The 15,550-nt window shown below is 41.2% G+C and overlaps 1 protein-coding gene across 9 annotated transcripts in view; it reads right to left on the minus strand.

The window, feature by feature from the left end:
* IFT88 (intraflagellar transport 88) overlaps nucleotides 1–15,550 on the minus strand; it is a 79,686-nt gene that overhangs the window by 40,474 nt on the left and 23,662 nt on the right. For 7 of the 9 annotated variants that reach the window (XR_009049000.1, XR_009048999.1, XM_057707308.1 and 4 more), the window contains exons 9-14: nucleotides 14,676–14,780; nucleotides 13,358–13,460; nucleotides 12,642–12,756; nucleotides 10,611–10,842; nucleotides 9,579–9,649; nucleotides 51–137 (exon numbers count right to left, since the gene is read on the minus strand). Coding sequence is in view for 7 of the 9 variants with exons in the window: in XM_057707308.1 (XP_057563291.1) it covers nucleotides 51–137; nucleotides 9,579–9,649; nucleotides 10,611–10,842; nucleotides 12,642–12,756; nucleotides 13,358–13,460; nucleotides 14,676–14,780 (713 nt within the window). In the remaining 2 variants the exon portion in view is untranslated. The remainder of the gene's footprint in view (nucleotides 1–50; nucleotides 138–9,578; nucleotides 9,650–10,610; nucleotides 10,843–12,641; nucleotides 12,757–13,357; nucleotides 13,461–14,675; nucleotides 14,781–15,550) is intronic. The other 2 variants (XM_057707307.1, XM_057707306.1) reach the window with 1 other exon arrangement.

The following is a 15,550-nucleotide window of genomic DNA, read 5'->3' on the forward strand; positions in this document are numbered from 1 at the left end:
TATAAACTAGAAAACACCGTGTCCACCCAGTGACACTGAACTTTTCTTACCAATCATAACCTACAGCAAAAGATGTTTCAATTACAGGGGCAATGAGTTTTGCAGCTGTCATGATGTATTTTTCTGCCGTGGCTTTCCTATAGCAAACAAAAAAGTTTTATTTAGAAACACAGTATAAAAAGAGTTTCAATTTCTTAAACTGTAAGTGTAAAAAGTGTGTCCAGGCAGCCTTGCGATCTGTTCACAAATCAGGTCGGAAACCACGGCTGGGAAATGCGAGCAGCAAGCCACGAGGGCCTGCGGGCAGCAGTCCCTGGTTGGGGATGCACTCTGAGGAGGGATGGGGGCGGGGGGCGGGAGAGGCGGACACAGGCCTCTGCAGCTGAAGCTGCATAACCTGCCCTGTCTGTGGAAGGGAAAGAGTGAAGACTGCCACTACAGAAACTGGTAAATACCACAACTGAACTGCTACACATCTCTCTACATGTGCCTAATCCTCACCTTTCACACACACGGAATCTCAAAACATGTGGTCTTTTGTGACTGGCTTCTTTCACTTATCCTAATGTCCTCAAGGTTCGTGTGTACTGTAGCATGTCAGTACTTCATTCATTTCACGGCTAAATGATACTCCACGGTATGGATGGATCATATACTGTACATGGACACGAGTAAGGCTGTGACAAGCATCCGTGTGTACGTTATCACGTGGACGTATGCTCTGATTTCTCCTGGGTATGTACCCAGGAGAGAAACTGCTGGGTCACACGTTAAGTATGTGAGGAACTTGCAGAGGGTTTTCCCAAGTGGCGGCACCAGTTTACACTCCCACCATCAGTGTACACGTTTTCAGCTTCTCCACAGCCTCATCAACACTTGCTTGCTCTCTTCTTCATCAGTCACACTAGTGGCTGTGACGTGGTATCGCAATGTGGTTTTGAGTTGCGTTTCCCTAGTGAGTACTGAAGTTAAGCACCTTTTCATGTGCGTATTGGCCATCTGAGTATCTGTTTTGAAGAAATGTCTATTCATATCCTTTGTATATTTTTAATTAGGTTTTGGCCTTTTTGTAATTGAATTGGAAGAGTTCTGCTACCTACTGTAGAAGTACATACCTTCTTGGATACATGGCTTGCAAATATTTCCTCCCATTCATGAGGCTGTGTTTTCACATTCTTAATGGTACCCTTTGAAGAACGCAAGTCTTTCATTTTGATGAAGTCCAATTTACCTATTTGTTTCTTTTGGTGTGCTTTTGGTGCCATACCTAAGAAACCATCGCCTAACACAGGTCGATAATATTTGCTTCGTTGTTTTTTCTAAGAATTTTGTAATTCTGGTTGTTACATTTAGGTCTGTGATACATGTGGAAGTGATTTTGTGTCTAGTGTGAGAGCCCTGCCTTCCTTCTCCCGCACGACCACATCCAATTGTTCCAGCACCGTTGGCTGAAAAGACCATCCTTTCCCCACAGAACTGTCCCGACAGTTTTAGTGACTATAAATATAAGAGTTTATTTCTGGACTCTCAGTTCCATCCCACTGACTTTTATGTCTACTGTTATGCTTCTAACATAAAGTACCTCCACACTGTCTTTTTTTTTTTGCTGCTGCTGCGTTGGGTCTTCATTGCTGCACACGGGCGTTCTCTAGTCGCAGCGAGCAGGGGCTACTCTTCGTTGCGGCATGCGGGCTTCTCACTGCAGTGCCTTCTCTTGTTGCAGAGCACGAGCTCTAAGCCCATGAGTTTCAGTAGCTGTGGCATGCAGGCTCAACAGTTGTGGCTTGAGGGCTCTAGAGCACAGGCTCAGTAGTTGTGGTGCACGGGCTCAGCTGATCCATGACATGTGGGATCTTCCCGGACCAGGGATCAAACCCGTGTCCCCTGCATTGGCAGGAGGACTCTTAACCACTGCGCCACCAGGGAAGTCCCTACCACACTGTCTTAATTGGTGTGGCTTTGTAGTTTGAGTCCTCTAACTTTTCTATTCTTTGCCAACATTGTTTTGGCTATTCTGGACTCCTTATATTTCCGTATAAGTTTTAGGATCAACTTGTCAGTTTCTGCAGAAACACTGCTGGGATTTTGACAGGGATTACACACACTGAATCTGTGCTCTGGGGAGCACTGCCATCTAAGCAACACCAAGTGCCTATCCGTACACGTGATGTCTTTCCATTTATTTAGAATTTCTTCCAATGATGTTTTATCACTCGCAGAGTACAAGTGCTGCATTCATTTGTTACACTTGCTCCTATTGCTTCTAGGCCTTCAGGCTAACATCAAGTGTAAACTTACTCCTAATCCTTTATTGCTTATGCTGTTGTAAATGTAACTGTTGTCTTCACTTCAGATGGCTCACTGGTAGTGCAAACTACGCTTCTACAGGATCCTGGTGATTCTTCATATTGATCTCCTACTCTGGAACCCTGCTGACTCGTTATTAGTTGTAAATTTTTTTAGTAGATTCCTTAGGAGATTCTACGTACAAAATCATGTGATCTTTAAACAGAGAGTTTTACTTCTCTTCAATCTGGATGTCTGTTACTTACTTTTCTTTCTGTCTTTCACCACTAAGTGTTACAACGTCAAATGGAGCTTCTCAGAGACGTCCTTTATCGGATGGAGCAACTTCCTTCCTACTCCTCACTTGCTGAGGTTTTTTTGTTTGTTATCATGAAAGCATATTGGATTTTGGCCCCCCCGCCCAATTTTTTTTTTTTTTTTTTTTTTTTTGGTTTACTGAGACAATCATGTGGCTTTTGTCCTTTGTTCTACTGATACCCTGTATCATATTAATTGAATTTTAGATGGTAAACCAATCTTGCAGGCTTGGGATAAATCCCAATTAGTCATGGTGCATAATTCTTTTTCCATTTTCTTAGTATTTTTGGTTTGCTAATATTTTCTTGAGAATTTTTAATCTATAGTCATGATATATTTTTCTGTAGTTTTCTGTCTCCTGTTTTATTTTGGTATCAGGGTAATACTAGTTCATAAAATGAACTATTTTCTGGAAGCGATTATATAGAAATAATGTTTATTCTTCTTTAAACATTTTCTGTGAGGGTGAGTCAAAAATTACCCACACTCTGGCTGTAAAATTTATTTTAGTTAACATTTAGAAAATACAAATACATCATTTTTCAACATAATCTCCTTGCTTTTCAATACATTGTCCATCTGTCAACAAGCTTTCGTATTTCCTCATTCAAAAATGTTTTAGGCTAAGACCTACATGTAAGGCCAGACACTATAAAACTCCTAGAGGAAAACATAGGCAGAACACTCTATGACATCCATCAAAGCAAGATCCTTTTTGACCCACCTCCTAGAATCATGGAAATAAAATCAAGAATAAACAAATGGGACCTCATGAAACTTAAAAGCTTTTGCACAGCGAAAGAAACCATAAACAAGACTAGAAGGCAACCCTCAGAATGGGAAAAAATAGTTGCCTATGAAACAACGGACAAAGGATTAACCTCCAAAATATACAAGCAGCTCATGCAGCTTAATACCAAAAAAGCAAATAACCCAAACCACAAATGGGCGGAAGACCTGAAGAGACATTTCTCCAAAGAAGACATACAGATGGCCAACAAACACATGAAAAGATGCTCAACATCACTAATCATTAGAGAAATGCAAGTCAAAGCCACAATGAGGTATCACCTCACACCAATCAGAATGGCCATCATCACAAAATCTGGAAACGACAAATGTTGGAGAGGGTGTGGAGAAAAGGGAACTCTCCTGCACTGTTGGTGGGAATGTAAGCTGGTACAGCCACTATGGAAAACGGTTTGGAGGTTCCTTAAAAAACTACAAATAGAACTACCATATGATCCAGTAATCCCACTCCTGGGCATATACCCCAAGAAAACCATAATCCCAAAAGAAACATGTACCATAATGTTTATTGCAGCACTCTTTACAATAGCCAGGACGTGGAAGCAACCTAAATGCCCATCAACAAATGAATGGATAAAGAAGATGTGGCATATATATACAATGGAATATTACTCAGCTATAAAAAGGGATGAGATGGAGCTATATGTAATGAGGTGGATAGGCCTAGAATCTGTCATACAGAGTGAAGTAAGAAAGAGAAAGACAAATATTGTATGCTAACTCACATATACGGAATCTAAAAATGGTACTGATGAACTCAGTGACAAGAACGAGGACGCAGATGTAGAGAATGGACTGGAGAACTCGAGGTTTGGGGGGGTGGGCGGGGGGTGAAGGGGAAGCTGAGACGAAGCAAGAGAGTAGCACAGACATATATATACTACCAAATGTAAAATAGCCAGTGGGAACTTGTTGTATAACAAGGGAGTTCAACTCGAGGATGGAAGATGCCTTAGAGGACTAGGACGGGGAGGGTGGGGGGGACTGGAGGGAGGGTGGGGGGGTAGTTGAGGGAGGGAGGGAATACGGGGATATGTGTATAAAAACAGATGATTGAACTTGGTGTACCCCCAAAAAAATAATAAATAAATAAAATTAAAAAAAAAAGTGTTAGGCTTAGCCACGAGCCATGAATGTACCACTATCTTCACTTCTTCATCAGAAATGAATCTTCATCCTTGTAGGGATGCTTTCAGGGGACCAAACAGGTGAAAATCCAATGGAACAAGGTCAGGACTATAGGGAGGATGCTTTAACACCTCAAAAGGAAGTAATCCACGACAGACTTAGGTTTCAAACCATTTGTGTGAGGTAGGTACCAAAACAACTCACAGAAGAGCGTAACAGAAGCGTGGGGATACCTGCAAACAAAATTTGGACCAATACCCTAAGGAAGGTGAAAGTTTCTTAAAGAGAATCATTACTGGTGACGAGACATGGATTCATCACTATGATCCTGAGAGTAAACGGCAAAGTATGGAACAGAAACGTCCCCAACTGTCAACCATGAAAAAGTTCAAAAGTCAACCATCAGCTGGAAAATCGCTGCTTACAGTTTCCTGGGATTCTCAAGGGCCAGTACTGGAACACAATCAGGAAAAAGGTTCAACCATCAACAGTACTCATTACAGTGAGATGCTTATTGAAGAGCTGAAGCCTAAACTTCGGATTAAACGCAGAGGACTGCTCTCCAAGGGCGTTGTGATCTGGCGTGACAATGCACACCCGCACACTTCTGCCCACACTGTCAACACTCTGCAAAAACTTCGTTTTGAGGAGTTAAAGCATCCTCCTTGTAGTCCTGATCTTGCTCCACTGGACTTTCACCTGTTTGGTCCCCTGAAAGCAGCCCTATGGGGACGAAGATTCACTTCTGGTGAAGAAGTGAAGCCAGCAGTGGATTCATGGCTCGCGGCTCAGCCTGAAACATTTTTTAATGAGGGACTATGAGAGCTTGTTGACAGATGGACAAAGTGTACTGAAAAGCAAGGAGATTGTGTCAAAAATGATGTATTTATCTTTTCTAAAAGTTAATTAAAATAAATTCTACAGCCAGAGTGCGGATAATTTTTGACTTACCCTTGTAGAATCCTCTAGTAAAACCATATAGATCTGGAGATTTGACTTATAAATTCAATTTCCTTAACATTCATAGGGCTGTTCAAATGATCTATTTCATATTGAGTGAGTTGTGGTAGTCTGTATTTTTTAAGAAAGTGGCCCATTTTTGTCTAAGTTTCACATGCACGTGTACAGGGTTGTTTGCAGGGTTCCCTTATTATCTTTCTGACGTCTGCAGGGTCTGCAGTGATAGCCACTACTTTGTTCTTAACACCAGTAATGTGTCTTCCTCGTCCTGTCTGAAGTCTGTCAGCTCTGCTGACCTAGTCCAAGACTTGGCTGCTCCACTCGTGTTCTCCACTTTCTCTCTTCAATGCCAATGATTTCTGTTCCTTTCTTTATTACTCCTTTCCTTCTGCTTCTTTTGGGTTGATTTTGCTCTTCCTTTTCTAGGTTATTTTTTAATTGAGGTACAGCTGATGTACGATATTATATAAGTTTCAGGTGTACAACACAGTGATTCACAATTTTTAAAGATTATACTCCATTTACAGTTATAAAATATTGGCTATATTCCCTGTGTTGTACAATACATCCTTATAGCTTATTTATTTTATACTTTTTCTAGGTTCTTGAGCTGGGAGCTTAGGTTATTGATTTAAGACTTTCCCACTGTCATGCTACTTGCTTTTTCCTTATGCGCTGTTTTCTCTGCCTCCTTTCAAGACTCTGTGTCTTTAGGGGCCTCCCTGGTGGTCCAGTGGTTAAGCTCCACGCTCCCAGTGCAGGGCGCCCAGGTTTGATCCCTGGTCAGGGAACTAGATCCCGCATGATGCCAACAAAGATCAAAGATCCCACATGCTGCAAGTAAGACCTGGCACAGCCAAATAAATAAAATAAATAAATATTAAAAAAAAAAGACCTTGTGTTTTTAATTTTCAGAAATTTAATCATGTTTTATCTTGACATGGATTTTCTTGGGTTTGTCCTCCTTGGGATTTCTTTAGCTCCTTGAACTGCAGGTTTATTTCTCTTGCCAAATTTAGGAGTTATCAGCTATTATTTCTTTAGCCTAATCCCTTCCCACACCTGATGATACAAGCGCTAGATCTTCTGTAATCGTCCCAGAGGTCCCGGAGGCGCTGGTTATTTTGGTTTCCAGTCTTTCTCTCTGTTGTTCAGATCGGATAACTTCCACTCTCCCTTCCAGGGACCGGCTCTTTCCTTGCTCCCTAATTCCCCTGCTGAGCCTGCCACTAAGCTGCTCATCTCAGCTGCTATGCTTCTCAGTCCTAAAACTTCCATTTGGTTTTTCTTTATATCATTTCTTTGCTGAGACCCTCTATTTCTTTCCTGAGGCTACTCTGTCATTTATTTTAAGCGTGTTCATAATTGCTTATTGAACCATTTTTATCATGGTTGCTTTAAAATTAGTCAGATAATTCTAACATCTCTATCATCTCAGTGGCACCTATGGACCTATTTTTTCACTGTTTGAGATCTTCCTGGTTCTTGGCATGATGAGTTCCCTGGTGGCGTAGTGGTTAGGATTCCAGGCTTTCACTGCCATGGCCCAGGTTCAGTCCCTGGTCTGGGGAACTAAGATCCCCCACAAGCCACAGCATGGCAGAAAGAGAGAGAGAGTGAGAGAGAGAGAGAGAAAGAGAGAGAGAGAGAGAGAAAGAGAGAGACAGGAAGGAAGGAAGGAAGGAAGGAAGGAAGGAAGGAAGGAAGGAAGGAAGGAAGGAAGAAGGAAGGAAGGAAGGAAGGAAGGAGAAAGAAAGAAAGAAAAGAAAGAAAGGAGGAAAGAAAGAAGGAAAGAAAAGGAAACTTGGACGTTTTTGCATCATAAGACCAAATTTTAGATGATGTGGTATATATACACGATGGAATATTACTCAGCCATAAAAAAGAATGAAATAATGCCATTTGCAGCAACTTGAATGGACCTAGAGATTATCATACTAAGTGAAGTAAGTCAAAGACAAATATCATACGATATTGCTTGTATGTAGAATCTAAAAAAAATGATACAAATGAAATGAACTTATTTACAAAATAGAAATAGACTGACAAGCATAGAAAACAAACTTATGGTTACCAAAGGGGAAAGGGGGGGATAAACTAGAAGTCGGGGATTAAAATATACACACACTACATATAAAACAGATAACCGACAAGGACCTACTATATAGCACAGGGAACTCTACTCAATATCTTGTAATAACCTACGGGAAAAAATCTAAAATAAATATATATACAGTTAATAAACTACATTTCAATAAAAAATTAAAAATAAAATAATGTGCATCAGGCTCTTCAATACTACTTTCACCCTGATTTTGAGGATTTGGGGAAGTAATGTATTTTACAGAGGTGAACACTTCTGTATTTTATTGTGAAAAAAAAAGTGATATGTAGAAGAAAAAAAAAGACTGAATTTTATTTAAATCTCCTATTTTAGCTATCTTTCTCTGACACCACCACACCGCCTGCCAGATGAAGGGAGAGGTCCACTATCCTACGCAGCCTGCTCTGACACCCAGGTGGGAGGAGCCCTTGTTTCTGCTGGGTGGGATGGGAGTGCCCATGTCCCCTGGTCCCTACCGACACCGTGGTGGGTGGCCTTGTTACCGCTGAGTCTGAGGGAAGCCCTGGCTCCCCACTGTCCCCTGCGACACCATGCAGGAGGGAGGGTCAGGACTGCCCTGTTACCGCTGGGTGGGGTGGAGTTCCAGGCCCTGCGCGTGCAGTCCACCGACACCAGAGTAACAGCGGCGGGCCTGCCTGGGGCACTGAGTGTCTCCTGACAGCCTTGTGAGGGTGGAAGTCTGGGCTGCCACACGGCTTTTGCTGGCACATGTGGGGTGGGACCACAGCTTTTTTCTGTGGTATTTGTCTAAAAGTTTTCTGTCTTGCTAGCCTACCCCTCACCTTGTCCTCTGGCTTTTCTTAGAACCTTTTAAAAAATGCAGTCCCTGGCTTTCTGACTGCCAGCTTCTTCAGCTCCGAGTCTGAGAAACGTGAGGGAATCACTGCCATGCTGGTCCTCAAGCCCCCGGGTCCCTTGTGATCTGCCCTCTTGTCTCCACCTTTCTTCTCATTTGGTATATTTTTTTTTTGGGGGGGGGGGTACACCAAGTTTCATTTGGTTTTATATACAATTTCCATGGTTTCTATTTGTACTTAGGGGGAAGAACATGGAAAAGTACAGCTAAGCCATCTTCCCAGAAGTGTAAGTTTAATTTTTATTGTTAAACTAAATCCTAAAGATTGAGCATCCTCCATGCATACAATAGAATATTATTAAGCCTTAAAAAGGAAGGAAATCCTGGACCTCCCTGGTGGCTCAGTGGTTCAGAATCCGCCTGCCAATGCAGGGGATAAAGGTTCGAGCTCTGGTCCAGGAAGATGCCACATGCCATGGAGCGACTAAGCCTGTGTGCCACAACTATTGAGCCTGTGCTCTAGAGCCCATGAGCCACAACTACTGAGCCCATGTGCCACAACTACTGAAGCCCGAGTGCCTAGAGCCCCATGCTTCGCAACTAGAGAGCCACTGCAATGAAAGGTAAGCCCCCGCTTACCACAACTAGAGAAATCCTGCACGCAGCAAGGAAGACCCAATGTAGCCAATAAATAAATTAAAAAATACAGAGACATAAAATGTTTTCTACTACAATATCTTTATTTATTTATTTATTTATTTATTACTGGCTGTGTTTGGTCTTTGTTGCTGTGTGCAGTCTTCCTCTAGTTGCAGTGAGTGGGGGTTACTTTTCTTTGCAGTGTAGAGACAAATTTTTAAACAAAGGTAATATGAACAAATTTCTAATATTGCACCAGAGGCAGAGGGAAAGCAAATTACAGAGAGATAGTAAGAGTAACTGAGTAAAAATAACTGGGATTAGCATGAGGACTGAGATTAACCTGAAGGAGAAAAGAGAATCCAGTAGAGTACAGAAACGGTGAACAAACAGCACTATTCAAGAAATATACTGAATACAACAAGTTTTGAAAGAAATAATCAGAATGCACATTCAACTCTCTTACAGAAGTTAAGACATTATTGAGTTTTAATCATTAAGCACCCAAAATATTACCTTTCACGTTCCATTTGCCTTAGATGATCATTTTTTATAGCTTCAATCACTAAATTAGTATGTGGGTCATCCTGGTGGGGGGAAAATGAGTGATTCAGAATAAGAACCAAGGACTAGATTTCTAATCAACCTCACTACAAGCCTAGTTGTATCAAATGGAGAGTAAATTAATCTTTCTATTTTCCCTTATGTAAAGCAGAACTTTTTCTTCTTACTTCTGATTACCTATCACATTCTCCACTGAACTAACATAGATTCTAGCAGCTGATACAAGGTCAGGCTGGAAGGCACAGGGCCATACACAGAAGCTGTGGTTGTTAGTGCAAATGTGTGATATCATACATTCTAAACTCAAATATAAATGCTTTTATCATCACCAATTCCTTAGTATGGTCCCTATCGCTGCTTCTGACTGAAAACACAGATGATTTCTTTCACAACTTGGCTGCTGCTCACTATGACAGTTACATACAATAGTTAACGCCTGCTTAGCACTCACTGCGTTCCAGGCACTCTTCTAACCCTTTCACACGCATTGCCTCATTTAACCCTCACAATGCTACACGGTAGGTAGTTGTCATTGGTGCTATTTTAAACAGAAAGGAACAAGAAGAATAAGCACTGAGTAGGAGCCCAACCACTGCACTGTGACATCCCTATAGTCTACCAAGAAAACCTACTAGTTCAGTATATGGAAGTGACATTACCATACAATTGTGATCTATCAACTCAGGCAATTAACTTCACACGGTGTGACTTCATATAAAATAACACTAAAGAACGACAATTTTTCCTAAGATTCTCCTTTTTGCTTTTTGACTAAAAGCATGCAGTCCATGTAACCATAATCTCTAGCCCTACTTCAACAGTCCCACTGTCAACCTAACTTAAATAACAAATGGAAACGATCAAACACATTAATACAGGGCGGGAGAAACCTGAAGCGTCTTCCGCTCCAACCTTCTGACTCCCGGAGACAGGGAAGCACAGGTGACGAGGGGCTGGCCGCGGACCGGCCTTCCTCATACTCACGCTCGGTGACACGTATCTGTCATCTTCGTCAATCTCTAACGGAACGGCAATCAGTTTCTGGAACGCCTTCTTCATCTTCTCTCGGTCTCCAACGGCAAAGTAACTGAGGATCAGGTTGAAGCCTGCCTTCAGGTCTGGGGCCACGCTCATGATGTGCTCAAAGGAGCTGATGGCGTCAGAATACTGCCCAGTCTTAATAAATGTAACCCCGATGTTCTGCATAATTTTAATCCTAAAGAAAAAGAAACATGGATTTGCTTTAAATGTCTGAACTCCCTACCTAGTATGGCAATCAAGACATTCCACAAATAATTTCCTTCTTTTCTTTCCCAGTTTACTTTTTTGGTTTTTTTGTTAAAGCTTTACTGAGGTTTACTTTACGCAGCATAAAATTCACTTGCTTTAAGTTTATGATTCAATAATTATAGCTACATTAACACAGTTGTGGAACCACAACCACATTCTTAGTCACTTCCGTCCCCGAGGGGAGAACCTGTGCCATCTGCAGTCACTCTCCAATCTCACCTCCAGCCCCAGGCAAACCGTAACTCACTCTCTGTCTCTCTGGATTTGCCTTTCTAGACACTGCATATAAATGGAGTTACAATATACGATAGTTTGTGTCTGGCTTCATGCCACTCGCCTCATCTTTCTGAGGCGCCTCCGTGTTACAGCACGTAAGCGTGCTTCATTCCTTTCCTTGCTGAATAGTGCCCTGTGGTATGACCACGCCATGCTTTATTCATCCACTGATGGCCTGATGGACATTTGGATTGCTTCTACTTTTTGGCTATTATGAATAATGCTGCTATAAACATCCATGTACAATCCTTTGTGATAACATAAGTTTTCATTTCTCTTGGGTATATTCCTAGGAATGGAACTGGTCCCGTGGTAAATTTGTGTTTACTTTTTTAAAAAACAACCTAATTATTTTCCAAGGTGTGTGTGCCATTTTACATCCCGATGTATGAGGATTCCAATCTCTCCACATCTTCCTCAACACTAAGTATTATCTGTATTTGATTATAGCCATTCTAATGAATGTGATCCTACCTTATTTCTAACCACTCCTCAATATAATCCCGTTTCAACTGAATCCTTTTATTCCTAATTCTCTGATCAGTTCACAATATTTCCCCAACTCTTCCCACAGGTGCTCCCTCTGTCGGGAATGCGACCCCTTTGCTTGTCTTCACTTTAGTAGCCAACTCAAGTACACCTCCTTCACCAAGCCTCTTGTGACCTCTCCTGTTCTCACGAATCATTCCTTCAACTTAATTACTATCCTACCTCTTGACTGTGGATCAGTAAGCACTTAACAGACACTATATAATACTATTACCTTTTCCTAAACTGCTCAAATTCTTGGCCTCACTTGGGTTAGAAGTACCTCAAGGGTGTTCTGTAAGTTAGATCTTGCTGATGACAATGAGATATAACTCAGAAACAAACGATCGCAGACAGCGGCTTCTACAAACAAGGCCGCTCTCACAGAGAAACTGTGCTGTCAGCGCCCAGGAGAAACCACAACCGGCAACCGGCCTGGAAACCTCCTACATCCCCAGGGCCACCACCAGGCCACACGGTGACTTACTGCTTCTGCTCCTGAAGTACTGAGAGAACAGGAAACACCCCAGCATCCACCCCCTCAGGAGCCCGCAGTAACCCTCCCCCTTCACTACTCCCTTCCCAGGCGGCAGTAAGAATGCAATGAGGTCCTGATGTCCAGTTTTGCCTTCTGGAGTCAGCCTGACCTGGTGCTGGCAGTAACTGCATCACGGAGCTAACGGCCTGCAGGGTTATTCCCCAGAGACGCCCATCAGCTTACTGTTATTCCAACTGATCACATCTTATGCCTTCAACCTTTAACTTCCATCACACAGACGTACACAAGGAGTCAGAGGGGACAGGCCAAAGCGCCACAGCTACAACGAGAATCTGACATTTTCACGTACACACACGGCAAAGCACTCAGGCCACTGGCAACGTCAGAAGAAGAAGAACGACATTTAAAGTTTACAAACTTACCTCATTTCTTTATGGACGCTTGGAATTTGATCTAAGGCCATTCGGTAGAATTTAATGGCTTTGGAATAATTTCTTTGCTTTAAATAAATATTTCCCATATTCACTTTCAACCGACCTAATTAAAAAAAACTGATGAATACTCATACTCAAATAATCCCACACATCTTCTCACCGAGACTCGGGGGATCTTAGGTAGAAAGCACCTAGCTCTCCATAACCCTGATCCCCCTCCCCAGCTCTACAGGGCCCACCCCAGGGCCCAGGATGAAGACTCCTGTAGCCCAGGAACAAAAAGAGTGCACACACCTAGTTTAAATTATATGATGTATTATTTTAATATGATATTAAAGAAAATGATATTCTGATTAACTTCAATACTGAGACAAAAAAATTATAACAATATAAATGCTAAATATAAACAACAGTCTTGTAGATAAATTACACAAGGGAAAGCATGTTCTGTGGGGCTGCCACGGCTCATCCTACCTGTGATGCAGAATACAGTTTTCATTTACTTTCAGGCCATATATCTTATACCAACTGTGTTTCTTCATTTGTATTTGTGTGAATCTTTATATCTTTAAGCAGGACACCTCTATCACAAATTTGCTTAGAGCACAGATCATTTCATTATAAGAAAGCATAAAGTGAAGAAACTGTAATTTAATAATACAAAAGAACAATATTTATTGGGAAAACTGACTACACACACCTACCTGCATTGCTAAACATCTTATTTTTCACTATAACTTGATACGTGTTTAGTGCTTCAGCATACATTTCATTAGCTGAATACTGACTGGCCAAGTTGAAAAGAACCTAAGGAAAAAATTATTGCAAAGAGACACACAATGATCATTTTAGGCCCCTTTTGCCTTAGTCTTTCTAGAGATTAAAACACTGTAACAAAGTTACCTGCTTCTGTCAAGACTCCCAACTCATTAGGCAATGAATTACACAGAGCATATCTTGCGTTCCAATATGAATCAGAACATTAAGCCAGGTGGAGCGTCCCTCTAAATTTCACCTAATTTTCTATGTATTCTTCCTAATTAATGGATTTGCTACCCTTTAATCTCAGGAAGGCCCACAAAGAATAAATGTGTATTATTATTATTTCTGGTAATAAAAGGAATAAGGAAGACAGTGGACCAAACTCTCTGTAAAACAGCTTGTGGAATAACCTAAACCTTAATTTGTATAGTATCACTACTATATATGCAAATTTATAACTTAAATCATTAAGTTACAGTAAATTATGTTCCTAGAGGGAAAAAATGATCATCATAAATTACCCCCAAATCTAAATTTCCATGAAATTTAAAAATATTAGCTATATATAGTAAACATCTAAAAATTCTTCCTACTCTAAGTTCCAATGTCCTTTTTTCCACTTGTTTAGTATATGAAGACTTTTCCTACTGAAAACACACTCCTTTAAACAGCAGTGTAAATATCAAAGAACAGTCTTTTCAGAATTGAATAAATTTGGCTAGAAATTAGCTGTTTTCTTTTTCCCTACTATCCTCACAGAATATTACCTTACTCACATAGTTTGAAGTTCTCTAAAATCACAGGCCAAAAAGTCCATATTAGAACCTCATTATCTTTCTAACTATGTTTGGTGACGGATATGGTGATCATTTCACAATATATACAAATATCAAGTCATTGTGTTGTATACCTGAAACCAACAGAACACCGTATCCCAATTATACCTCAAAACAAAACAAAACGAATCTCTCGTTAAAGTAACAACACTGAATAGAACCCAAGTGTTAGCAATCTTCGAGTCCTTGGCTGGTGGGTTTACAAGTACTTACTACATTAAAAATGACTAAATTTAAAAAGATCATTGTACGAAGATGAAAGCAGTCCCATGAACTAAAGAGTACTATTAATCTATTCTGGGCACCTTAAGTCCAATAAGGTTTAAAGAACAAGAGAAAACAAGTAAGAAAAAAGAAAAAAAGACTTCTGGAATCTATAAATTCTCGCCAAAATAACGGTACTCAACAGGCACTTCATACTTACCGAGTAAGTTAAATCCAAATTGATGTTTTCTGGACTTGTGACTTGTTCTCGTTGTCTCACCAGCACTCTCTCTTTTCTTCCCGCATCCTTTGCCTTTTCTAAGGCCTGAAATCGAGTGCACACCATGTAAACGCTGTCGAGTATGCACATGGCACTCGTGCATTCATTCGGGAGGTGTCTGTGGGAAGCGGGGCGGCTGCAGTATCCCGGGGTTCCCTGACGTGCTCCTACCAGAAACTCCCCTCCTGCTGTTTAAACGGGAGCCCTCCCTAAGCACACCTGCCCCACGTCCAGCTCTATCACCTCACCTCCCACCACCTTTAGGTCTGACCATGTCCAGCTACTTCTTTCCTCCCAACTCCTGAATCTTTGGTGTTTTAATCCAATCTCATGAGATTGGAATTAGGTGGGTTTGTTTGGTTTCTGGGATGCTCAAAATACAGACGCGTCCTGGGTAACTGCGACCCAACATGACAACAGATCCTCAGTTTCGCTCAGATCTCACTCAGGAGGCCGAAAACCCTCTACTGATACCCACTGAGAGGCTGACCACAGTCACATTAATTCAACACGGAATTTTTTTTAAGAACTAGATAAAAAAGCACAGGTTCTGTGAGCAATAAAAGTAGCTTTTTATACTGCACATTTCTTTCTAATGGTGTCCATTAATCTTAAAACTAAGTCACAGAAATTATATTTGTGTGGTGTGATGATCAAAGTAATGTAAACAAAACAAACTAAGAGAAAAGATTTAATTAACCAAAAAAAGCGGCAGAGTTGGATTCCCAAAAAGCAAACCATGATTCTGCAGTTTTCTCAGGACAAAATATTTTAGGGTGGTTGGGCTTAAATAAGAAAAAGCCCATAGTACTGTG

The sequence above is a fragment of the Hippopotamus amphibius genome, chromosome 14 (genome assembly GCF_030028045.1).
Source record: "Hippopotamus amphibius kiboko isolate mHipAmp2 chromosome 14, mHipAmp2.hap2, whole genome shotgun sequence".
Taxonomy (NCBI): domain Eukaryota; kingdom Metazoa; phylum Chordata; class Mammalia; order Artiodactyla; family Hippopotamidae; genus Hippopotamus; species Hippopotamus amphibius.